The sequence below is a fragment of the Anomalospiza imberbis genome, chromosome 11 (assembly GCF_031753505.1).
Source record: "Anomalospiza imberbis isolate Cuckoo-Finch-1a 21T00152 chromosome 11, ASM3175350v1, whole genome shotgun sequence".
In the NCBI taxonomy this organism is placed as follows: domain Eukaryota; kingdom Metazoa; phylum Chordata; class Aves; order Passeriformes; family Viduidae; genus Anomalospiza; species Anomalospiza imberbis.
In genome coordinates this window covers 5,920,197-5,946,484 of record NC_089691.1, presented here as the reverse complement: position 1 = coordinate 5,946,484, position 26,288 = coordinate 5,920,197, and the positions used below count along the sequence as shown (strand labels likewise).

Below are 26,288 nucleotides of genomic sequence, written 5' to 3'. Positions count from 1 at the left end.
GTCATCTCAAATGCTGTTGTAACTGCCAAAATACCCTGGTGTATCTCTGTCTGCATATGTGAGATTAAAGTCCTCTTGGGTACTGAAATTCCAGCTCACATGAGGCTGTGAAGCTGTTAGTGCTCATGGAGGGGTAGGTGGAGCTTATGCAGACAACATATTAAAAGTCAGACTGTTAATCTGTTTGTTCAGAGCTGCTGTTTGTGAATCACCTTCAATTTTGGCACAACATCCTCAGTCAGGATGCTGCTTTGATGTGATCTGGTGGTGACAAGAGGCAGAGGTAGAGCCCAAGCCATGGCTGAGCAGATGTTTGTTTCTAGCCACAGAAGTGAGAAGATGAGTGTTTGCTTGTTTGGGTCTTAAACTCATTCTTTAACAACAGGAATTGTACTGAATGGGCATTGCCACAGATTTTTTGAAGGCAGAGATCCTGCAGTCCCCAGCTCCTTTAAGAGAGCCAGTTGCTTGGAATGCCCTTATCTAACACTGTTCATTTCCATATAATTAATTCTCAGGCAGCTCAGCAAAAGGGCAATGTATAGATCTGAGGAGGAGATGGATCAGAGTGGTGTCACAGCCCACAGTGTATGATAGGAATTGTAAAGCTGCTTTACAGTGAGCTTGAAGTGAACCAAATCAAACGCTGGTTTACAGAGGCCCTAAGGGTGAGATTAGCTGGCTTATGATGGTTCTTTGTGGCAAGTCTGTGTTTGGTTTTGATGCATAACTCTTAGACTTGATGTGTTTAAATCTATATGTTGTCCTAATTCCTAAGGAAACAAAACATTTGCGCTGCTTCCTGAGTACTGGAGCCAGCTTCTACTCCTTACCAGCTGACTTTGCTCTCCCTTCCCTTTGTACAGGATGTGTTGTTGTTCACAGTGTGCTCTTTGGATGGAGTGTCTGGATCTTGACTGTGGGATCAGTCTCTTCAAGATGAGAAACATTTCCCTTCACAGATCCTAAACAGCTGCTTACCAGTAGTCCTGCTTTGAAAATTCCCTACTCCTTGTCCCAGGTGGGAATGGGTTGTGGGGTCTTGGCTTAGCTTACCTCTGTAGTCTACATGCAAAGCAAAGACAAAGGAAAAGTGTTTGAATTCTGTGTAAGTTTTCTGAGTAGCAGAGTATTGCAGGACTGTACCCTGAAGGTAAAGAGGAAAGAGCAACTTTTCTCTTAAGCATTGTGAAATGGAAAACTTCACATATAAACAGCAGCATGATGTTTTCCTTGTTAGTGGTAGGAAGAGGCAGGTGGGAGAACTTCTCACCTCTGGCCCTAATGAGGCCTGTTTGTCTTTAGCATTTAAAGTCTCAACATAAATAAGTCACTGCAAAGGGATTTTTGCTTAAGTCAGGTCGCAGTCAGCAGCTTAATAGAATGTGGTTTCTATAACTTGTGGAGAAGGTTTTTGAGCAGTTAATGTGTATAATGCAAGTTTTGCTGCAGTTGCTATTTTTTCTATACTTTCTTCTTTTATTATTTTTTTATTTTGGGGAAATAAGTAGCTGAGTTATTGGGGTAGAGGACAGGGAGCCTGCATTGCGCATCTGCATCGTGACCTGGGGAGTGAATCAGCTCAGTCATAAGCGTTGAGCTGTAGTGAGTTGTCCGGCCATTTTCTGGCAGGCGAGAGTTCCTGACAGTGGCTTCAGTGTATGGGTGAGGAAAATCCAGTTTCAGTCTGCCTCTGCTGCTGCAGGAGATGCATTTAATAACATCCATGTCTTTGTTGAAGGGACTCAAGCTTGGGGCAAGAGCTTTTTCTGTGGTTTTTGTTTGTTTGTTTGTTTGCCCAAGTAAACAATTTTATCATTGGAAGAAGATACTTAAGTTTTCAAATCCATGTTGTTCCCAGAAGGGGGCAGGGGAGACTTGCGAGTTGTGGAGTTTGATAAAAAGTACTTTTGTTTGGTTTTGTGACACTTCCGTGCTGGCTTTCAGGCACAGAGGGCACTCCCGCCGCCCTGGCAGCGGGAGCGTGGCATGATGAGACGCCCGCTCAGTGCCAGGAGCCTGCAGCAGGGACCTGGGCTGCAAGCCTTCCCTGCCTTGGCTCTCCTGTCTCTTGGGGAGCATTGCAACAGCTGAGAGTTCTCTCCTGCAGTTCCCTCTCATCTGATGCACTGAAATGATATGTGTGTTAAAGCCATGAGAGAATGGAGTCATCATAAAACATCCCCATTTCTATACCAAGAGCAATCTGGACAGTTGGCATCTAAGTATGTGAAATTCTTAGTTCCTTATTCCCTATTCTGTCATCTAGATTTTTATTCTTAATTAAAGCTAGAAAGACAGCTAGAAAGAAGCTTCTCTATGCAGCTTTCTAAGGGATTTTTGGGGGAGTCCAGGTTTGCTCTTTACAGACCTAACTTCCATTTGCTAAATACAGCCTGGCTAGCAGTGAGAAGGAGGCTGTTTTGCCAAATGTTTTAGAAATGGGGTCATGCAACTCCAGCAAGTTTGTTTTATGTCTGCAAAGTGACCTGGAGTTTCTTTGACAGCCTGGGATACAGACAGAACAAACTTGGCCATGTTAGTCTGCATTTCTGTCTTTGAATGGGGGAAGCAGCTACTTTCTCACAGGAAGTGCTTTTTGCAACATTCCTGATAATTTCGACATAACTTCTACCTCTACACTGGCAGTGAAAGGGTAAACAAAGACTCTGCTGAATAAGGGGGCTGGATCGGTGATGCACAGACTTCCTTGAGGTATTTGATGGTTTTTGTGCCTGAGTGAGTTTTCAGTTGCAAGGTCTCCTGGCTCTTGTGTCTGGAGACAAGGTTGAAAGAGGAAGCAGCAGTCAGAAGCAAATGGAGGTAGAGTGGGGGATTACTTGAGAGAACTGGAGCCATGGGAGCCCATGGGACCCTGATGGTGCTGGCAGTGCCGGTCTTGGTCATCTTGGAAAAGTCACAGGGGTGCTGGCACATCTCTGATTACTTATTTTCAATCTAGGCCCAAAGGATAATCCAGGGTGATCAATCCCACTTGAGTCCTGGGGACAGTCATGGGTCAGGTCTTTTTGGTACACCTTTCCTGTGTGAAACTTGTGCAGGAATGTGACTGGGAACAGTTAGTATGGATTTACTGACTCTTAAGTTGTCTGATGCACCTCATTGTCTTCTGTGATAAAATAATTGGATTTGTGCATGAGGAAGAGGACTAGGGGCCATTTAGCTTAAGTTTACTGGGTGTTCTGACACTCTCCCACAGTATTCTTGTATGCAAGTTGGGACATTACAGACTGGATGGGTGGAGTATGAATTCATGCACATCAGGGAATTCTGAAGAGTAAATGGAGTCAGAGGCGGATGAACGAGTGATTCATAGAGCTCTTTCCACACAGGACGTTAGCTTCTGACAGTAGGCTCTTAATCAGTCTTTTTTTTCCTCCTGAATGTCATCCTATGCCACAATGTGATAAGAGTGGATGAAAGACAGTATTTAAGAGGCTGTCTGGTTGAAATTCATCAGTCTGGCTCATTATCAGTGTGGAAGATTAATCTGTCTTTTCTTGGGAAGAAGTGGGGAGGTTCACATGAATGTTCTTCAAGATTACCTTGTTTTTCATTCAGTCATGTGTATTTGTGATTGCCACTGAACTATAGTTAAATACAATACATGGTAGTTTTGGGGATTTCAGTTATACCTAGGGGAGTATTGTGCTTGGAATGCTGCGAGGTTAGTTGGAAAAGAAGAAAAACAATCAGTCAAAACAAAGTAATTTTGTTTTCAAAGGGTTACAGCTTTTTTGGGTTTGACAAACTTGCTGTTATAAAAGGTGATCTGGAGGTAATCTGTACTTTGAATTCTCTTCAGTGTTCCTAAGATACTGTGGGGCATCTGATAATCTTTTCAGAATTGCCATTCTGAAAAGAATACTGTGTCATTAGATCTGGTCAGGCTAAGGTGAATATATTTATACTCAAGGAACTATAATTGCAGAATTCAGTGTGTGGTGTTTGCTTTGGGATTTTTTTTTCTCCTTTCCAATACTGCTGTTACTGCCTTGCTGCAGCCAGTGGTGTGCGTTGGAATTAAGAATTCAGTTTAAGCTTTCTAGTGTGGTAGTGTGCTAAATTAAGGTGCCACTTATGAGCAAAGAGGTTAATGTTCTTACATAATGCTGGTCTTGAGGTTTTTTGCCACTGCAGAATCAAAAATAGCAATTAGGAGTTCATTTTTCGTTCTAGTTGTGTATTTTTCTGTGGGGATCAATTATCTGCAGCAACTGACTTTCTAATCAAAGCTGTTTTAAAAGCATCATAATTTAAAACTTGAGAACAGTATTAAAAATCCAAGTTCACCACAAGCTGCTTACATTTGTCTTTCAGTTAGTGGTCTCTTGGAAAGCTATAGATCATCCTTATTTTATCAGAACTGCCTAAGGAATGTAATTTTAGCTCCTCTGTGTTTATGCCTATTGTAGTTATTCTTCACGGGTTCAGCTCTGTCGCTTTCGTGTGTCTGCGGTTAACCCTGTAGCTTCTCTGTACAGTTACTGGTTAAAACTCTTTAACTCTAGGCTGCACTTTGCTATTGCATTGTGTAGTCTGAAACAGCCAAAACCATGGAGTGTTCTTACAGATGCATCTGAGATCTGTTATGTTAGCCAGTACTTTTTTTTTCTTCTGAGAACACTTTGCCATTTGTCCCAAATGGGAACTTGCGTCCATTAGATATAGCTTGTATGTGTGTCTAATCTCATCCTAAATCTTCATTCACAGAGATGCTGACAGTGTGTTCCTTCCTGTTGAGGTTTCCCTTCATGTTTAGCCCCACATTTTTTTCTCATTGTGGAATTCATAATGCATTGTAACTTTAATTACCTTATGAAGACAAAATGTATATGGTCACTGCTATGACCACGTGGATTGCTTTACATCTGTGCACTGTGAAGTGGCAAGGGGAATAATTCCTGGTTATGTTGTCTAGAGAAGATTTGCTTTGTAGACTCCATTTAGAAGTGTCCAAATGGTGTCTTGTTGGAAGGTGAAAAAAACCCCAAAAGAACAGAGGAAAAGCTGTCCTCAAATTCTTGGTGTCTGATGTCTGTGAAACAGAAGGATTTATGTAACTGAATGTGCTGCATTCTGCTCCTTGGCTTTCCCTCTGAGGTGCCAGCATGTTCTTGCAGGGCATTGCTGCTCTCACTTCCTGACAGCCCACCTGGGCTTGGTGCCTGCTGAGGCTCTGCTTCAGTACAGGAGCGGAGGAGCTGTGAACTGCATTCACTAGACTTGCCCTAATTTTTTAGCATATGGTGATCTCTGCTTTTCAGTCTTTCCTTGATGAAATGTCTGCTGCCAGGGTAGTCAGCAGCCTGCGTGTGCAGATGAGCTGAATTGGGATTTGAGCAGGGAAGCAGTAAGCAGATCTGCAGCTGAGTGTGTGACAGCACAAAGAAGAGTCCCCTCCAAACATCACTGGCTGTGGTTTTCCCTATTTGCATTAGAGATTCCATTAAAAGCCTGGTCTTTGAGCAGTCATCTTACAAATTTTTCTAATATCTCTCTGCTGGTAGAAATGAGGACACAAGACTTAGTGTTAATGTGTAATAGCAGTGGGCTGGTAGCTGAGCAGAAGTCTCCCAAGAGTAGGATTCATAATCCTCTTAAAGGAGAGGAGAATCGGAGGCTTCGGAAGGTCACCTTTTGCAGAGTGAGAAACATTCCCTGTGCAAAGCTCTGTTGCCTCTATGATCAATTCCTCTCCCATTTTCATATTTTATCTCACAGCAGCAGAAATTAGATCTAGATGAAGCCTACAAGAGTCTTGACCCCTATAAAACTCCCACTGCCTCAGGTTTGACTACCTGCCAGAAGACAGCTGTGTGTATATGGGTTGATAATCTTGTGTGACAGGGTTATGAAGTCTCACTGCATAGAGATAGTGCTCTGTTCCCCATGAGACACTTTGATCTAAAGGGGACAACCATGTGCTTCTGCTTAGTGCTTTGCAGCTTCAACACAGTTTTACCTTTGCCTTATTTTGTTGTACCTGTATTTTGCTTATGTTGGAGACTTGTGAAAAATTCAGATGTCTAAATGCAGTCCTAAATGACAGCTTTACTAAATTTCCTTAATGTTTAAAAACCCTGTAATATGTGTATTTGATGTTTAAAGTGCAGTACTTTCACTGTTAGTGCCTGTCAGCAGCCAGAAATTTATTAACTTCTTGCTTGTGATTTATGATATTTTGGTGATGTGTTGGGACAAAGATACAGGATTTGCTCATGAACTTAGTATTATCTTTTAAAGGCCTAATTTTTCTCCAAGATTGTCCAAATACAGTGGAAACTTGCTGCTTGTTCAAGCAGCAGCCACAACTTAATCTCTGAACTTTGGAGGAGTGAATTCTGTATGGCAGTGGCCCAGACTGTTCTTTAAGCTTGCTTTCCTCCACATGGCAGCAAGATGGCAAATAAAAACGGAATTTTCTGTATCTCTGAAGCAAAGCTGGGCCTTCCAGGAATCCCTAATTTGAGGAATGCAGTGTCCAGAGTTAGGTGTTACAAGCAGTGGTGAGAGCTTGCTACAGCAGATGTTAATCATGAGGAAATGGGTGTGAGGCTAAAGTCATGAAACATAACTTGAGTGAAATTCTCCTGAGGAGACCCTACGATGTCCCTGTCACTGAGGAGTTGCTGTCCACAGCCAAGGATGACGTGTCTGCTCTCCAGCAGTTGAGGGGTACGTACCCAGACACAGCTTTTGGGACCTGTGTTGGCACAAGAGCCCTTTCACGGTGGGACAGAGGACAAATTACTCGTTCCAGCTTCGTGTCACCCTCAGTGTTGTTGCAACTCCATTGCTTCACAGGAACTGCTGCAGTGGTTTCCTACACAGAGCCCTTTGGATGGATCAACTCTTCCTTCCTAAAAAGCTTCGTTGTGCAGAAGTGCTCAGCTTTCTGAAGTGACTTTCTTAATAGTTTAACCAAGGTAAAGAGAACCTTGGATGTAACCCAGGCAGCAGTTTCTAAGAATTCTTTGTTGTTCATGAATCGGTGTTGTTTGTATAATGTTGTTGTTGCTGTTCCCTCTGGCATTGCTCCCCAGTACTGCTTGTGCATGCTGCTGCTGTTTGTCATGCCCTATTTAATCACAACAGGCTGTTCCTCACTCTCTATATATTTTAGCAGCTCTTTTGCTCTGAAAATAACGCTGGTATCAAATAAATTAAATATTTATTTTTGAGGAAATAGGGTGTTTTAAATATTAATGGTGTGTTGTGGAAGATGAAAACATGAAGGATTAGATTGCAGATTTTTAATGTACTGCTTAAATCTTTAGAACCAAAGGTTTTGTATAACTATTAGGTAGTTACATTGTGATGTTTTATCTATGTTGAGTTAGAACAGCTTCACAGTTGCTTGGAGGTGGAGTTTTGCTGCTCCTTGGTTCCCGCTTTCCTTGGTTTCCCACTCCCTTTTCTCACTTTACATCCTGAAAGCAGAAAAAAAAGATTAAACCTTTTTTCTTGACTTCTGTCTGTTGATGCTGGGGGATTGTTGTCCAGGGACCTGATCCAACTGAAAACTGAAGGCTTTTTGTTTTGTTTTATGTATTGTTGTTTTATTTTCCTACCAGATTGGGTACTTAATGTCGCTGTCAGCAGGGGTGCTGATGCAGGTGTAAAGAAGATGTCAGGAGAGGTGAAAAAGTCAAATGATGTTTCTGCTGCAAGTGACAACTCGCATCTCTTTAAAGTCAGGGGGTGAGACTGTTCTCTGAGTGTGTGTTTGCAGGGCAGCTGGAGCTGAATGGAATTGGCTCTGCTCCTCTCGTGCCTGCCTTTGCCCTGCTCAGTGATTGTCCCCTTTTACTTTCGTTGGGCACTGGCAGTAAACCAGTTCAGGAAGGCACACTGGCAAAAACAACTTTTCTTTTTTTCCGGGTTAACTTGTTTGCTAGGCTGGTTCCTGAGCAGGATCAGTGAGTGCCAGTGCTGACTCAGGGGAGGGGATGGGTTTGAAGAATGCTGACTTAGATTTACTTAAGCTGTCATGGAACTATAGCCTGAGATGCATGTTAAGGAAGAAAGGGTAAGGTTTGCCAGTTAGCAATTTTTTCAGTTTTGTGTCTTCACGGATTGATGTGGTGACATCTACAAAAAAGGCTGCTGAACAGCCTTAGAGACTATTTTTTTTTTTTTTGCCTTCTAGAGCAGACACAACAGAAACTGTAGAAAGCTGATTTCCTGAAGCTGTTTCATTAATGTGCCTCCTGCCCTTTGCTAGAAGTCAGATCTTTATGGTTATTCAGTCTTTTGTGCCTTGTTTTCAATGAGAAGGCCTCTCCCAAGGGTGTGTGTCTGATGCAGGTACCTGTCACCAGCTGGAAACAGAGAACCAAGTATTTCCCAGTAGGTTTCCAGGCAGCCATCAAAAAATTAGGTGTTTTCAGTTGGTTTTGTTTCAAACAAGATTTGAGCTGGTAATTTTGGAAAACCTTCTGTTTGTTTCTCTCATAGTTGTTTCTAAAGTGTGTTAGTATGGCATCATTGCTTAGTGCTTATTCTGGTTGTCAGTATTTCTGTTTGTATTTCCATGTTCAAATAAAAATTCAGCTGCAATTTGAAGAGTTGCCAAAACTGAAGATAGGCTCCCCCGTTCACTCTCTGAATGTCACAGTCTTCAAATTAGTGGGAGTCTGCACATCACGTAGACTTGTGTTTCTTGAATGGAAGATCACCATGAGAGTTAGTGCTTATGCAATTTCTGTTTCAGAACTTGGCCCAAAGGTGTTCATTCTCATTAGTGACTTGGTTAGTCATGCTTTTATGTTTATTTCAGCATGCAGGCTGCAAAAATGACATATAATTTTGGACAAGAAACAGCTCGAGGGAGCTTGGTAGCCATGCCTTAGCTGTAGGATAGACATCAGTGTGACCTCATTTTGTCTCACTGGAGGGACCCTCCATGGTTGCAAGCAATGACAGTCGAGCTCCCTACGTCTTGTTTGGTCAGTGATCCTGTTCTACAGCAGCCATGCAATGAGGTGAGCTGGGAATGCAAACAGTGGCTTTAGGCGCAAGGATAACCATCAGCAATTCAGGCACCTTGTGCTGATACAACTGTTTGTACAGCTGCACAATAGATTGGGGATCTGACCTGGTTGAAAAGTAATCCTTAAAAAAAACAAAACAAAGTGCTGGTTTATTTTTAACTGTGATCAGTTCCCTAGTTTGATTCATAGTGAGGCTGCAAACAGTTGTACCAGTGCAGCAGAGCTGAGTGGGAGGGTACTGTTAATGCTGTTCCAGATGTCAAAGGATTGCCTGTTCAACTATGGTCTGAAGAAATAACTGAAGGAGGAGTTGGAAACTGACTTGGCTCAATCAGTGCCAGAAGAATCTCAACATAATATTGGGTGATTTTTTAAAGCCAGGCATTTGGATGGCATTGGTTCCATTGTGGAGGATCACTTTATAAGCAACCAAGACAAACAAGGTTTTTTTAACCCTAAAACTGCCCTGGTTTACCAACCTAAATAGAACATGGTGGATGAATGAAATATCAATGTGCATTTTTTTCTTGTGCAGACTGAACTTTTGATGTATGTGTTTCACTGTCATTTATTTCCCTGTCAGAGAGCTGGAGGTGTAGGTGTTCACCTGGGTTTTCTTCCTTAATCCACTGGTTTTATACATTCTGAAAAAAGAAAAAAAAAAAAGGATTAAATATTTTTCTTGACTTTTATCTTCAAATAGCAAAAAACCCAAGCAGTAAAACCTCTTGTGTTTTCCCTTATTGTCCCTTATTTTTTTATAAGATTGTGGAGGGCAAAGAGCCAGAAAACACACCTTTTTTCTCTTTTTTCGTTGCTCATGCAAGGTCTGAAACTGTGTGTGCCCTTGCTGTTGAGGTGGGGGAGCTGACTGTTTTTCCTGTTGCAGAATCCTCACTTTGGCACCTTTGCTTTGCTTTCTCTGGGTGACAAGTGTAAGGTGCAGCACATTGATTGTTCCTTTCAGTTTCTCTCAACCACCGTCTTGAAGCCTGAAAAAACTGCTCTTATTGCTGCACAAGTACTTCCTTTTTCTGGGATTTTGGTGCTTTTCCTGGAGGTTTCCTCTTGTTTACTCTCTACAGGAGCTGGAAGGATCTTGTCCCATCTTTCCACCTGCTTTCCAGGTGTCTGTACTAGCTAGGAGTCTGAGGGACACAAGGCTGAGGTGCACAACCTTTTCTCCTTGTCTAGTCCATGTGGAGGTGTGAGTGGGAGCTCAGGCTCCAGAGGTGTTTGCACATGTGGGTGACAACAGCACCTTGCAGCTCAGAGGCCAGCAGTTACTCTGTAGGAGATTAGGCCAAATTGTTTTCCTTGGCTCTGATGTGATGCCTTCAAGGTCTTCTGGGGCATTTTAAGACTGGAGAAGATGAGATGAGAACTTAGGAGGTGCCAGTTGTTCTCTTCGCCCGTGTTGTAACACAAACCTGAGACGTGCTTGCCTGACTGCAGTGGATTCTCCTTGGTTTGGGGGGCAGCTCCCCAGTGCTGAGCAGCCCTTCCCTGTGCCACCCATCTGGCTGAGCTGTGTCCATGCTCCCACAAAATCTCACACCTCCCTCTTGCTGCCAGCAGTGCTCACTGTGCAATGCATTTGTCCTCTGGCTCAGCACAGCCATCCCCAGCTCTGACTCATTCTCTTGCTGTCAGCAGCTGTGGTGCATTTACCTGCTCCTCCATCCTGCCTTCTGATGCTGTTGAGATTGTAGAATTTGGTACCACAGCTGAACATGAAAGTACAGTTTCTGAGTGGACTCCTCCTCGTGCTGAACTCAGCATAGTCATTCCATCGTCCTCCTGCTGGGGAGGCATTTGGGTGGTTACTTGGATGACTGTGCAGGACTTTCTTAGGGTTGTGCTGCCTTATTTGAGCCTTACTGTCAGGAAAGAGGCCAAGATCTGTGACTAAAGAGTAGGTATACTTTATTTTAGATTAAAATTTTAAACATAAGATTTTTTTGAGACAGGAGGTGAAATTGTTCCCTCTGTTTATTCAGTCCGTAAGTTGAGTTACAAATTCTGGGTTTATCTTGGAGCCAGGCTTCTTCAATGGGAATGGCATGAATCTTTCTCCCATCTCCCTGCCATGCTGACAATGCAGGGACAATTTTCTGCCTGTTGATGAGTTTCTGAGCCCCTGCACTAATGTAAATTTTAAAAGATGTTTTTTCTTGGTGGTTTAGGTTGATTCATTGTGGCTTTTGACTGTTGCAAATATGTTACTTTCTAACTGTCTCTGACCATTGGATTGGAAAGCTGTGCTGAACAGCCAGCTTTTGCATTGGAATAATTTAAAAATAACCTGTGGAGACTTCTTCCTCTTTGTAAATTATGTGAAGCCAGAAATTAGCTCACAGAAAGCTGAGCAATGAGGCCTCACAAGCATTGATCTTCCCTAAGCCCTTCTCTAGAAAGCATGTGTCATAATCTCATTTCTCCTCTAAAATGCAAAGCCGATATTGGATGACCCTGCTCTCTTAGGCACAGGCTTGGAAAAAAGTCTTCTGGGCTGGTACTGATAAGGCAGCCTTTTGTTGTACATATTCTGTCATGTCTTGCTGCTGTGGAAACTCTCAGGCTTGGACTGCAGCCAGTGCTTTGGAACAGAGGAGGAAGGTGCCCTTTTCTACCAAGGCAGGGTGTATTTGTGGCAAGGTGCAGCAGGAGGATTCAGCAGCTCAGCTCCCTCTTGCTCATCCCCCACCTCCCACTGGGGAGGAAAGACTGGTGGTGACCAGACCAGGGCTGGCCCTTCTTGCAGCCTTTGCAGTGACACTGATAGGAGTGACAAGGACTGGCAGGTCCCTAGACAGCCTGTGCCCTCCTGCCAGGGTGCTGCATTTCTCCGGTGAGGAAGGGGAAGCCTGGAGAAAAGAGCAGTAAGGGAGTTAAATTATCCCTGTTATGTGCAGTCCTCCACTGCTCCCCAGCATGATCTTATCACAGTAGTGCCAGCTTGTCCAGCATCAGGCCAGACAGGAATACAAGCTGGAAGAGGCCCTTTGAGCCCCAGTTTGGGTTACCCCTGTCTGTAGACAGCTGCATGACAGGTGTTCACAAAATGTTGCAGAGTACCTGCTCCATATGTTGCTGAATGTGACAGACCTTCCCTATTAATGGCTGTGTGCTAAGAGTTGGCTTAAAAAAAAAAAAAAAAAGGATAAGAACAGAGAGAGAGGCTACCACTGTAGGGTGCCAGTGTGAGAAAAGGGGCATTGTCTGTGTCCTGGGTCTGAATCCCTAACAAGGACTCCCAGTGCCTCATCCCTCCCAGAAAGCTTGCCATGCTTTATGTGTAGGTGACAGCAGAAGGGCCATTGCAATTCTTGCTGATCTGGCCTCTAAGAAGAAAAAGCCTTGTTTAAGCCCAGATCTAAGCACTGGTTTTAGTGACTGGTTTCAGCAGTCCAGCCAGAGTTAAAAGTACATGGCTCAGCCTCTCTTTCTTCAGCAAGAGCTGAAAAGGCTTGGCTTCCGCTCCTTTCTTAGGAAAAGAAGAGGAGAAAATTCTTGGTCTCGCAGGCTGCTGGCAAAAGTGCTGAAGCTTTGTGATCAGTGTGATAGAAGTATGGCACAAGTAGTCTGTGGTTTAACCTCAGCTAGCAACTCCGTCCCACACAGCCACTCGCTCACTTCCCTCCTGGTGAGACGAGGGAGGGAATTGGAAGGGTAAAAGGGAAAAAACTCGTGGGATAAAGACGGTTTAACAGGTAAAGCAAAAACTGCATGCACAAGGGAGCTAAAAGAAGGAACTCATTCCCAACCTCCCATGGGCAGGCAAGTGTTCAGCTGTCCCCAGGAAAGCAGGGCTTCATCACAGTAGCAGTGACTTGGAAAGACAAACACCATCACTCTGGGCATCCCCCCTTCCTTTTTCTTTCCCCAGCTCTGTATGCTATGCTTGACACCTTATGGTCTGGGATATCCCTGGGGCCAGTTGGGGTGTTGCCTCCCAGCTTCTTGTGCACCCCCAGCTTCCTCACTGGTGGAGCAGTGTCAGAAGCAGAAAAAGCCTCGATTCAGTTAGCCCTGCTCCCCAATAACAAAAACATCTCTATTATCAACATTGTTTTCAGCACAAATCCAAACCACAACCTCATACATGTTAAAAGGAAGAAAATTAACTCTCCCAGCTAAAACCAGCAGTCTTCCTTCAGATCTTTAAGAGCCAGAAACATGTATGTCTAAGGACTTGTAGTATAAGCTTAATTTTATTTCCCTTTTTCTAGGTTCAGATTAGCTCTGTCTTAAGTAGATCAGGCTCTTTCCTTGTGAACACGTAGCAGTTGGTGCATATGTGCCCTGTTGATGAGGAAGAAAGAGGATTGGTGAAGGAAGCTCAGCTCATGGCATAGGGTGGAGCATGCGTCGTGGTGGCTTTTGTCCTCTCCAAGCCCTTGTTCACTGCACTTCCTCCCCAAGCCTCACTGTTGCCATTCTCCTCCGCAGCTGGCATTCTTAAGCAGCTTTTCCTAAGACTTCTGTTCCACTTTGGATGCATGTATATAGATTGTATTCTACTTCCTGGCCTCAATCTGACGAGCCAAACTTGTCACGGTGAGAGCAGCCTGTCCAAAAAGGAGTATTTGGTAGTAGTTCAAGTGTTGGACAAGATGCATGAGAAGGTTCAGGATTTAAAGCTATGTGCTTAAGTAAGCTAGGAAAATCTGTAGCTTCCTGGATGTCACCAAGGCCAAATGTTTCTGGTTACATCCTAAGTGTTGCTGCAGGTTCCTGGAGAGTTGTGTTCTCTGCCCAAGTCCCAGGGCTCATCTCCATTTACTGCTGACTTGACAGACAAGTTTCAAACCTGTGGGGGGGGTCAGCTTTTGTACTGGAAAGTTGATCTCATAGCACAGTGGGAAACAGGTTTTTTTCAGCTTTCTTAGAGTGGGTTTTCTTCTTATACCTCATCCAATCCAGCATGAGTAGAAACAACCCTGCTTTTCAGCACAGATGCTTCTGCTTTTCTTTGCTAATGAGTCTAGCTCACCAGGAACCAACTGACCAAATGCTGTGCTCCTCCTGTTTGCTATACTGGTATTTTCTATTTTCTATTCTTGTGCTTTGCTCCTGAGTGCTCTGGGGCTGTTCAGGGAAAGTCCAGCTTGTGTCATGGTGACGTTGGGGTCTGTATTTATCCCTTGCCTGTGGCCTGTCTCCAGTGTCGTCAGTGGCCATCTGCCTTAGCCCTCGTTACAGAGTCGGAGGAGCGACGGTGCTGGAAACAGGGATGTGCAAGCTGCTGAGGGCAGTCAGTGTTCTTGCTGTGTGATTCATCACAATTTAAAGCATTTGTTCTCCTTTTTATTTAGCGAAGTAGCTTTACCAGTGAGTCGTGAAGCGTTGCCAATGTTCCTGTACAAGATGGCTTATAGAGAGCAGGGACATCACATTGTGGGGTGCTCAGCAGTAATTCTCACACCCATGGCACTGCAGCTCCCTGCTGTCACCTCTTGTCATGTGGTGACCTCCAAGGCTAATTTTTCTGTCTCCTTCAAGTTACACCCTCAGAGGAGGCATTGCTGTTCTTGTTCTCTGGTGCTGTGTCCTGGCAGGAGCATCTCCTTGGGTGGGATGCTGGTCTGTCTGGTAAGATGCCTGTAGTCTTCAGCCAGGGTTCAGTAATGTTTAAGAGGTCTCTGGCTGGGTCTTCAAGAACACAGCACTGTTTCTACGAAGGGATATATTCCCTGCTGGAGGGTGATGTTTTGGTTTTGGGGACAGGGTTTACCCCACTTAACTCTGCTCTTCCTAATCCATTATCTTGGATGTCTTACTGAATTTTGTTTGGAAATGTGTTACTACAAGAAAACATGTCTTATTGCCAGGAAGTGTTTAAACAATGAGGTATGCAGATCAGACTTGGAGCAGATACATTGACAAAGATGTCTAGACGTAAATATTGTAGAGCAAATTTTGTTCCAGTGCCTGAGTCTGTTACTGGGGAGGATAATGAAATATGGGGGTTGATATGTCTGTGTAGTCACAGATAACTCTGCTCCTAAATCCCACCCCCCACCTTTCCCGAGTCCAGCTCAGTGGGCACTTTGTCTTTTTAAAGAGAGATCATTCCAAACTGGCCCGGGTGTTTCACTGCTGCTTGAGCTGCAGTGGTGGTGGTGGAAGATACCAAAGGATCTGCTTAAATGAACTGGTCTCCCTCAAGCTGTTTCTTAGACTGTGCACTGCATTTTGCAGTTTAATTGGAAGGACTTTGAATATATTAGCCAGCTAAAATAGTTGAACTCATGCCTTTGTTTAACAGACAAAGGATGAGTAATATTTAGGATTTCAAATACTTGTCTGCTTTATATTTGTTTGAAACTGCTGGGAATCTTCTGTCTTTCTTTGTGGATAGTGTCCATGTTTAGTAATAACCCTTTACTTTGAGTTAGTTTGATGAAAAACACTAAGCTGTATCTGAGCTATAAAATGTCTCTTTCTCAAGCCCTATGGAAATCTTCATCTTTACAAATGCCTCTGAAATGCTGCTTGCCACAAAATATTTTTTCTCACATTCACTTGAACATGGGAAAATACTGCCTGTATCACTGTTTCTCTGGAGTGTGTGGATGTGTGTCTAGAGCAGTTGTATCTGGCTTTGGACTTTCTCCCCACCTGATGCCCAGCTCCTTCTCTTGTGTCACAGCCTCAGAATGTTTTGGTTTTACGGCTTTCACTTCCTCCCAGGGAGCCTGCACACCCACCATTTGTCATGTTGGGGTTTCTTGGGGGTGCTGGGGTACTTGGCTGTGAGCCCAGGATCCTTGGTGGCCACAGCTATTTCCCAGCAGCCCTTGGATGACTGCAGTCCTGAGCATCATGTGCATGTCCCCTGGGTGTGACAACAACTGATACACCGATAAATCTTGTATTTCTCTTGTCCTGTGAAGTTTAAACTACAGGAAGGTGTGAAGTTAAGTTTGTCCTCTGTATTGTTTGGAATAGCTGAAAGCTCTGCTTTAGTCATTGGCAAGATAAAAGAAATTGAATCCAAGGCAAAGCTGCATCAGGAAGGGGAGACTTTAGTCTGTGAAACATTTGTCTGGAATCTGTGAAGCGCTGACCTCTTGCAAATGATGGTACCTCGCTTATTCTTGGATATTAACTGTGTTCAACCCAACTAAAACATCTGTGAGCTGAAGTTTCTTCTTGTTGATAAACAAACAAGAGGGAGGAGAGAAATCCCCAGCATGTTTTTGTTTGTGATCCAGCTTAGGCTCTGAGTGATTTTGGGTGACAGAGTTTGAGGGATGCCTGGAATAGACTTTGACATGAGTTACTTCAGAGAGGGACTACTGTGTTGTGGGTTTTTTTCCCCTCCTATTTCCTGGCCCCTGCCTTAAAAGCCAGCTAAATATTCGCATTATTCCCCTTGCACTGAATGTGGCAGTGTGGTCATGTAACCACAAAAGGACATGTTTTCCACAGGATCAGCAAGATGATTCAACTCAAATGTACGTACACTCATACTATCCCAAAAACCCAGTGTGAGGAAGCAAGCAGGAATGAGCAGACAGGGAGAGATAAGCATTGTCCTGCTGTGGGGAATTTGGGCTAGATTGGGTTAAACATGTTATGAAGTATCACCCCTCCTTTTGAATCTCTCGAGCTTCATCTCTGACATGGCTGAATTGGAGCGGGGGAGATGAGCTCGTGTTCATCCAGAATTCCCCCGGCCTGGCAGTGTTGTGTAGCTGCAGAGACATCCCGTGGCCAGACGAGGAACAGCCTGAGCCGTGGCCCTTGTTCAGGCCTCCAGGATCCCTCAGTTCTTAAATTACTGCCCTTGGCTGTTGCTGTGTGAAGAAACTGGAAATTCGATGCGTTTGGAAACTGTAGTCACCACTTGTTTCTTGAACCAACATTTGGATAACTCATCGTTGTGAGGAAATCCTGTGACATTTTCCCCAGCAGCCTCAGGGGCAGCTGTGATCTAAGCTGGAAAAAGGGCAAGTCATCTGGAGAGAATTTGGGCAGCTTTACTTTTCCGTCATCCTGTGGCTGTACCGGGCACTCTGCAAACACTAAAAGACCATCTGCTTCTCTAAAGCACTTGTAATCTCATTTGGATTTAGTGATATATCTTGCTTACCTCTAGAGATCAGGGCTTTGTTGTGCCTATAGGTGCTGTGAAAGCATTAGAAACTTGTCCTGAAAGGCTGAGAGTAATAAAGGAGAGAATCTGAGCAGAATCCATTCAGTTCCAGTGCACACACAGTGACAGAATGACTGTCTTACTCTGTGTCTTTCATGTCAGTGCCTGAAGAGAAGTGAGCACTAAAGGAGGAAACAATGTGACAATAGTAGGTGAACAGGAATTATTTAGATGTTAAAAATGCAGAGGCATGAGGAGGGGATTTGAGATTCTGGAAATGTTTATACTGCCTGTGTCAGTCACCAATACTGATAGGCAGGTGTGGGCTATAGCTCACAGTCTGCTCCGTTGCCTTACTAATAAAATGAACAGGGAAGGAAATCATATTTTATAAAGATGGGAGGCTTAAAATAGCCGTATTTCCTCCTTTCCCTGTCTGCTGTCAATCCTATTGGAGGAGCGCTAGATGAGACCCCTCCAATTAGTGTGTGTTTACCTGTAGGATTAAAGAGGAGGTGAGGAGCATGCTGGAACAAGCAGGATGTAAACAGAAAACAGAAGAGGATATGGGAATAAATAAGTACCGTAAACTTCTCCAAGCGAACAAGGAGTGAGTGTAAGTAGTCCTTTACTAACAGGAATCTCTTGCTTTTTCAGATCACTGCAAGGAAGCAAATTGCCAGGATTTCCCCCCTGTGGCTGCCTGACCACTGCTGAGCTGCCCCTCCCAGCCCATGTGGCTCTCCCCATGCTCCAAGAGTGCAACGGGTGCTCAACGCAATGTGTGTTTGTCAAACCATGGAAGTGGGCAAGTATGGCAAGAATGCCACTCGCTCTGGAGACCGGGGGGTCCTGCTGGAGCCTTTCATTCACCAGGTGGGCGGGCACAGCAGCATGATGCGCTACGATGACCACACTGTCTGCAAGCCCCTCATCACCCGGGAGCAGCGCTTCTATGAGTCCCTGCCCCCAGAAATGAAGGAGTTCACACCTGAGTACAAAGGTGAGGCCTCTTGGCATTTCAGAGTGCAGTTACAGCCTTTAAGAACCTGCCCTTCCATTTTCCTGCAGCTGCTGCTGTCTTGCTGTCTTTTGGGGTCATTTTGCTTTTTTTTAAGCTCCCTTTTGTGGGCTGGCAATTTGATAGCAGCACTTGGAAAGGAAGAAGTTGGTTTTTTTTGGTAGGCACGCTGAGCTGAATGTGCTCATCTTTCTAGGCAGAGAATATGCAGTGTGACAGTTGTAGTCCAAAGTTTAAGGTTATGGATGTGTAACTTAAGCAGTTTTATTACCAAGTTATTGTCAATTACAGCCTTGACCTTGAGCTAATGAAGCCAGATCACAGACTGAGCATTTGCACATTCCAGTTCCATAATTTATTGCTTCCTCATCCCATCTCTTTTATGGATCCACAGCAGCAAGCTGCTGAAGCAGGAAGTATGGCTTTCCCAATGCTGAGGTGCAACCTTGTCCCCAGCTGCTTTGAAGGAGTGGAATTTTCCAGTGCCTGTGTCATTGTAGGAGGTTGGCAGCTCAGCTGTGTCTTTGAGAAGCTCAGTAGGCTTCCAGCCTTGTGTGTTTGTGTTCGGGATGGTGGTGTGGTCAGGTAGGCTTCTGGGGGCTCAGTGTTCCTGTTTCCTCTGCTGCTTTGTCTCCACGTAGCGCTGGGAAGGTGGTGCTTTACAGACAGCTGGGACCACCATCTGTTCAGGGTCTTGCCTTTGCATCTCACTGCAGCCTGATTGTCTCCAAGCAGTATCAGCTTCCTTCCCGGTGTCTGCCCACAGGTTGTCATGAGTGAGGGGTGCAGTCTGCAACAGATGGGTCCTCTCTTAACCCTCTGGCTGTTCTGGGGCCACAGAGTGCTCTACTGTCCCATCAGAAATCCCACTGAAGCCTGTAGTTCCTAGAGTCCATATGATGGGAGTTTTTCTTGGGGCAGTGTGTTGAAAACTGATGAAGCTGATAGTCCAGATGGACTCTTGTCCTTCTTGAGATCAGGTACTTCCTGGTACCCTAATGGCATGGGATGTGCATGACTCTCCCAGTGTGCGATTTCATCCTATGCAGATTCCTCATAGAAATAGAAATCTTTCCTACTGATCGTGGGGAGAGGAGCACTGGGTACGATATTTTCTGTCTGAGCGCTTGGATATTGCTGTAAGACTTCACAGAGGTATTTTGAGCACATTCAGGCAGCACTTGGAGTAGCATTTATGTAGTGACATTCTGGAGTCATGTTTCAGGCACCTGAACCTTGTTAACATTGTCCTGTGCAGATAAGGAGAAAAGACGGACGAGGACGAGAACAGGACGGCTGGCATCAGCTGGGCAGGGCAAAGTTTCCTCATGTTTGTGATAAATCATTTGGTTCAGTGCATCTGTCATTTGACACTCTTGGCAGCTAGTCAATACTAGTGACGAGCTAATGAAACATTTTGTCACTGCACATCAGGAGATGGGCTGATGGCCTCATTTTCAGGGCTGGGGCAGTAGTCCCAGAAATGGAGATGTCAGCCCTAAGTGGAAGTGTCAGCAGTCCTGCTCTGTGGCTGGCCAGATATATTCTGAGTCTGTGCTGTGGAAGATCTATAACTTCCCTTGGACTATGGTGCTTCCCAGGAGCATTCAGAGGACAAAACTGGACAGGACACATGGTCCTGCTTGCCTGCACTTGGCAGAGGTAGTTATGCTTCCAGAACCCCCTGTGTTTATTGCTAGGAAGGCTGGGGCCCTTGCAGATCCCTTTTTTGAGACTGGCTGACTTGTGGTAAGAGGCAGGTGTCACCTCAGCCTTAGGGCTCTGTACTTCATTGCTCTGATGCTGGAAAGCTCCTTTGGCAGAGAAAGCACAGTCCTGCTTGGCCAGTGATGTCCCTGTCAACAGCTGGAATGCTTCTGCAGGATGTAGGTACTTATCCAGACAAACCAGATATTATTTTACATGCTTTGCTCCCCTCAGCATCTTGGCAGACTGTACTTGACTCTCTTCAGTTTTACATTTGCTGCAAGACTGAAGGAAGGAAATAAATCACACCCTCAGCTTTCCAGCTGTACTTTTGTCCTTATTTCCTGTGGTGGCAGAGCTTCCCCCTCTTTCATTGCTCTGGGTTTGCTTTGCTTCTCTGTGAGTTACGTTTTCCTCTCTCCTGCAGAACATTTGGTTGATAATGGTTGTGAATTCCCTCCTCCAGGAGAATTGACGTGTCACTTCTCCCTGGCAGGTGTGGTATCTGTCTGTTTTGAGGGAGACAGTGATGGCTACATTAACCTGGTGGCCTATCCCTATGTGGAGAATGAGGCTCTGGAGCAGGATGATCTGCCAGAGAGGGACCAGCCACGGCGCAAGCACTCACGCCGGAGCCTTCACAGGTCAAGCAGCGGCACCGAGCACAAGGAGGAGAAGCCTGGCCTGGCCAGTGACAGCACCGAAAGGTAAAACTTGGAGGGCCCAGTGACAACACGAATAACAAGAGATCTCTCTTCCTTACTCCTTTGCTTGAGGATGTTCTGCAATTCCTTAAGGTGGCCAGGCCGTTGTGCACTTGCTAGCCCAGCACATTTTGGCACTGCAGACTCTGTCAGGAGTTTTGCTGGGTTCAGGACCAATTCATCCATATGAAATGCTTCTGATACAGGGTAAGTGTTGGCAGTGTATCAGATGTGGAACCAAAGCATACAGAGCAGATTTGAACACTCTTCAGTCCACCTGGTTATTAACCCAGGGGGTTCTTCCCAGGGAATTTTGAATATGGGTCTTCTACCTCCTCACCCCAGCCAGAGCTTCCAGAGGAGCAAGTGTTCCTGTTTGCTCTATTAGCAGAGATATTGAATAGACCAGATCCTGGAGCATGGGTCCATAGCCCAGGGTATTGGTGAGGATTTGCTTTTAGGAGATCTGCATTGTGTGCAGCAGGAGAAGGAACAGAAAATGGTTGTGTGCCAGTGGAGAATGTGACAGTCGTGTGTGAAGAACTGATGGATTCTAACAGGCAGGTTTGTTCTGTCTTTACACCAGCAGCATCCAGGAAACGAAGAGTCCCAGGGTGGACTTGCACATCCACTCAGATGTTCCATTTCAGATGTTGGATGGGAACAGCGGCCTGAGCTCCGAGAAGATCAGCTATAACCCCTGGAGCCTGCGCTGCCACAAGCAGCAGCTGAGCCGCATGCGGTCGGAGTCCAAGGACCGGAAGCTGTACAGTATCCTTTGGGAAGCACAGCTGGGTGTGTCAGGCTGCTGCTGCCCTGGCCTTACCCGTTTGTGCCTGAGGCAGCCAGGCCTGCATTTCCCTTAGCATTTCTGTCCTCAACCACAGCTGAGTTACACGTTCCTTTTAGCTGTTCTTCCTGCTTCCCATACTGTGACACTAATGAATCATAGAATGGTTTGGATTGGAAGGGACCCTAAAGATCTCCATCCACCTTCAGGCAGTCTGACTGACTTCTTCATATGGTTGGAAGATGGCTTTGTTTTCTGTGCCTTCACAAATGACTCCCTTTGCTGAGCTTGCCAGCTTGCAGGGTTATTTTGTTTCACCTGGATTCTTTTTTCCTCATATAGAAACAAACTTACTTTTAATAGGCATATTCTTCCTAATTTTAACTTCGTGGGCTTCCTTCTCCAATTCTCAAGTGGGAGCTTGGAGACTCCAGATTTTATTTTTAAATAGCATGCATCACTTGCAGAGAAGTAATTCTCTTTGGCTGCCCTCTCCTTTTTAAGCACAATTCCTTGTTTTTATGAAGTTCCTCTTTCTAAACCAAACAGAATTTCTCTCTTGCGCATTTAATCCAGCTGTGCTCTGGTTGCCATTTCAGATTTTACATGTTGATCTGTGCCCTGTGGGACTCCTTAGGGCAAACTTTTGGGGTATTTTTTCCCCCTTTTGGAACAGGTTGCTGTACAGAGTGCCTGGGGTGTGTTCTCAGTGCTGTGCCCCAGTGCAGGAGCTTGCCCATTGTGTGCTGCTGACAGAGGGCTCCTGTTACTGTTCTGTTTCCTGGCTTTGTCACCTCCCCAGCTCCCTCCCTGTGTGTTGGGCAGTGTTGCTGTTCTGGACAGGCCAACCCTGCCATTACTTGACCCTTGAGTTTTCAGTCTGTAGGCTTTGTATTGTTTATCCATATGGTCAAATGGCTAATTTGATTAGACTTTAAGCTCTCTTAATGGATCAGCAATTCCTACTGGCATACTATGTCCTTCCTGACCACCAGTGTTTTGCTTCTCAGTTTCCCCTCTGAATTTCCAGTGCAACTGCATGTGACCTTCCTGCTGTTGGCCGTTTCCTTCTACCAGCTGTCAAAGTCTGGGTCCACTCTTCGGGTTTTGTCCTTTTCTTCAACTCACCAAGCTGTTTGTCTTGTCTGTTCTTTGGTTCCTATTTGTTTGTTGTCCATCCCTATCTCCTGCTGGCCCAAGTCCCTGTCTGTGGTGGCCCTTGGGTGCCTCTGGTGGGTGAGCTCTCCTTGACACACATCCCAGAGTTCCTGTTGCTGGAGAACGTGGTGCATCACTTCAAGCTTCCCTGTGTGCTTGATCTGAAGATGGGGACCAGACAGCACGGAGATGATGCCTCTGAGGAGAAGGCTGCTCGGCAGATGAAGAAGTGTGAACAGAGCACTTCTGCCACCTTGGGTGTGCGTGTGTGTGGGATGCAGGTAGGGATCCCCCAGGCTGCAGATGCTGTACCTTCCTTTTCACAGCGGCATTAAGCCTCCCAGTTAGTGTTTTCTGCTGAGCACTGAATTTGAACCTCCCACTGCAGGTAGGTACACCAACATTCATGCTATTTTTGTGCTCATTTCTGAGCCTAAAACAAATGAACCTGCTTTTGCTGAGAAGGTCTCCTTTGTCCAGAGCTCCTTTGTTCACACACAGGCGATTTTGTAATAAAATTATTTTTGTGGCTTAGTGTTCAGCTAGAACCACAATGCCTGGGGATGGAAGTGTCTGACATTTCTTTCTATACTGCACTGATTGTTAAAAAGTTGCTCTGCTGTGCCTGGGCCTGTGCACAAGGGTTTGCTGTTGAGCAATAATCGCTCCTTTCCCCACCTGCCGAAGGAACCAGATCTTGTAACCCAGGTCTCTGCCCACAGACTCTGAAGCAATGAGGGCTCCTCGTTAATCACTTGCCACGTAGTGGCAATAGGTGTTGGCAGCTCCTCCTGCCAGAGGATTGTCTGGTCTGAGTAGTTGTAAGACTTAGCTTTTTAACTCTTGGGGTCAGTTGTGTCATGCCTTTTGGGGCACTGGGACTCGTGAGGCCCTTTTGGGTGTCCTGGAAGAGGACTAGTGCTCAGGCATCCTGAATATACCCCTGGGTGGCACCCATGAGCTGCTCTGGGATGCAGGGAATGGGCAGAGCTGTCTCCTGCTCCCACTCAATCATAATGGGGATAGGATGAGTTCCCTTTGCCCTGTCAGTGCAGGACAGCTCAGGGCTCTCTGTAGCCTTAGCCTATTGCTCCCACTTGATGTGCATTTCCTTTGGTGTTCCAGGTCTATCAGCTGGACACAGGGCATTACTTATGCAGGAATAAATACTATGGGCGCGGCCTTTCCATCGAAGGCTTCCGCAATGCCCTCTACCAGTACCTCCACAACGGCATTGAGCTGCGCAAGGACCTCTTTGAGCCTGTCCTCGCCAAACTGCGCAGCCTGAAGGCGGTTTTGGAGAGACAGGCCTCCTACCGCTTCTACTCCAGCTCCCTCCTCATCATCTACGACGGGAAGGACAGCCGTGCGGGGACCTTGGTGGAGCGCCGGCCGGAGGCGCGCCTGAAGCGGGTGGACGGCTCTGTCCCGGAGAGCCTCCAGGACGGCGGCAGCTCGGAGCCCGGCTCCTCGGCCCAGCCCAAGGTGGACGTGCGCATGATTGACTTTGCACACAGCACCTTCAAGGGCTTCCGCGACGACCCCACTGTGCACGACGGACCCGACATGGGCTACGTGTTCGGGCTGGAAAGCCTCATCAACATCATGGAACAGATGCGTGAGGAAAACCAGTAGCTCTGGGCTGTGGCCTCTTATTCTTGTCCTGGTGGCAGGAGCAGACAAGACCACCCACTACTACAGGAAAAACACAGACAAATTTGGTTTTAAACAACTGTATCGCTGTTGTTTTTTAAATGTACTTGGATAGAAGAGCTGAGGTGAGGCAGGATGGAAGAACTCCTCGTGCTGACCAGATGGTTCTGACCGCACTTGCTCTGCCTTCTGGAGGAGGCTGTGCAGATGCCCGCTGGGTGTCAGGTGTCCCGGTTCCTCGCTCATCATATGTGCGTTCTGGAGGGAGGACCTGGACATAGGGAAGAGAAAGCAGGAGGGCCCAGGGCCCTTGACGGGGCTGGAGCTCTGGTGTGAGGAGCTTTCTGCCTCAGGAGCTTCCCCTTTGAATTTCTCCTGAGTTGTTTGGAAAGGGCACTTGCCTGACGGTTGGCAGCATCTGCGAGGCCACCGGTGAGAAGTCAGGTGCCGGTCCCTGTGTTCGGTGTCGCTGGCTCTGCCCTGGGTTTTGCCGATGGGGCTTTGCTTTTGATGCTGCCTTTTTCTGCTGTTTGGGCACTGTGAGTAACTACCCCAAACACGGAAATGAAATGACCAAATGCAATCCCTGGCAGAGCTGTGGCCTGGAGGGAATGCCACACACGTGGAGCTGTGCTCGAGCCTGGGGTCTGCTTGCTCCCTCATGGCATGGCACGGCATGGGCAGGCACAGGGCTCTGCAGGAGTGACTCTGCCCTGGACCACTGACTTGAAAGCGCTCAGCTCGTGGGCTAGCAATAGTACCTGTAGCAGTTAACATGACCCCAGCTGTGCAGTGGGGCATTTTGGACCATTTCAACCCTTCCCCTCCTGTAAAGTACAGAATATGTCCCTCCAGCACAAAGCTGCCCTCTTCCCCCGGGGACCCTCTGCCCCCAGGCCCTGCTCTTCCAGCAGGTCTGGGGGTGGTGGAAGGGGAGGCTGAGGCTTAGGGCTGATCCCCATCTCCTCCCTGAGGGTCTCTAGAGGCCAGGTGAGGGGTGACTTAGCTGAGCAGTGAGTGCCACTGTCTTGACTGTTCAGTACCACTGCCTGACTGTTCAGCTTTGCTTCACAGAGTCAGTGTTTCCCAAAATAAATGTCCCCAGCCTCCTTTGATGAGGAATTAATGTTTGATACTGTGGCCTGGTGGTACCAGACCGAACCCTGCTCCACCTCAGCTCCTGTTTCTGTGCTGGAGCCCTGGCTGCTCCCTCCTGCTCTCACTGACTTGTTCCATGGCATTACCACTACCCTGTGTACCCACAAGGCCAGGGTTGGGGTTTTTTAAATTACTTCAGGGAAGCTTGTTTGGGGAATACTCGCATGTCGCATGTGTGCCGACTCCATGTGTGCAGAGGCCGCTCGGAAAGCACGGCTGCCACATCTCAGGCACAGGTCTGTGGCGCTGGTGTGGAAGGGGACAGGAGAGCTGCCCACTTTGCCTGTCTCCCAGCTCCTCAAAGCCTGCCCAAGCCACTGCTCCCCTCCCACCCTCTGGAGAAGGACCTTTATCCATGGCACGCTGCCCTGCACTGGGTTACTTCATTGCTCCTGCGGGTCCCTACCTTGCCCGGACTCGCAGGATTTTCAGGGAGCAGGTTTGCAGGAGGCAGCGAGGCTGGGTGAGTGCAGGGGTGTTAGGTACCCACAGCAGCCGTATTATTCCTTGGCCCTGCCCTAGCGTGGCCCATCGCCGCCCACCTCTGCATGTCCTTGTCCCCGCGGGCTGTGCTCGGGTGAGTCACGGCGCACTGCCGGGAGAGCCCCTTGCTGTCCCCCCGCGCTCATTCCTGCCTTTCCCCGCCTCACTGGGCCGTGACAGACGGGCCACGCTGCCGGTGCTCAGTGGGAGCCGCCTCCCTCCCTTCGGACCACCGCCGTGGGACTCCACAGCTTGTACATAGCCTTGGCCCCGTTTGTTTTTACATGAATAACCACCCTGTTTGTGCTTCACAGAGAACCAAAAACCATTAAAGGATCTGTTTTTGTCCGCGGCGTACCGTGCCTGCCTCTCTTGGGGACGGGGTTGGGGGCTTTGGATGAGCGTCCCCGCCCGGTGCGGCTGTGGCCGCTGCTCTCATCTCATCGGGGTCGCCCCGTCGCTGCTGCGTCCCGAGGGAGCCCCGGCCCCGGGC

General features: G+C 46.6%; 1 protein-coding gene across 3 annotated transcripts in view; it reads left to right on the top strand.

The window, feature by feature from the left end:
* Positions 1-26,148, top strand: part of IP6K1 (inositol hexakisphosphate kinase 1) — a 36,609-nt gene extending 10,461 nt beyond the window's left edge. For 2 of the 3 annotated variants that reach the window (XM_068201555.1, XM_068201556.1), the window contains exons 3-7: positions 17,779-18,124; positions 20,346-20,556; positions 21,140-21,324; positions 22,607-22,782; positions 23,627-26,148. In XM_068201555.1, coding sequence (XP_068057656.1) covers positions 17,902-18,124; positions 20,346-20,556; positions 21,140-21,324; positions 22,607-22,782; positions 23,627-24,136 — 1,305 coding nt within the window. In that variant the 5' untranslated portion in view covers positions 17,779-17,901 and the 3' untranslated portion in view covers positions 24,137-26,148. The remainder of the gene's footprint in view (positions 1-17,778; positions 18,125-20,345; positions 20,557-21,139; positions 21,325-22,606; positions 22,783-23,626) is intronic. The other variant, XM_068201557.1, reaches the window with a different exon arrangement.
* The last annotated feature ends 140 nt before the right edge of the window (positions 26,149-26,288 follow it).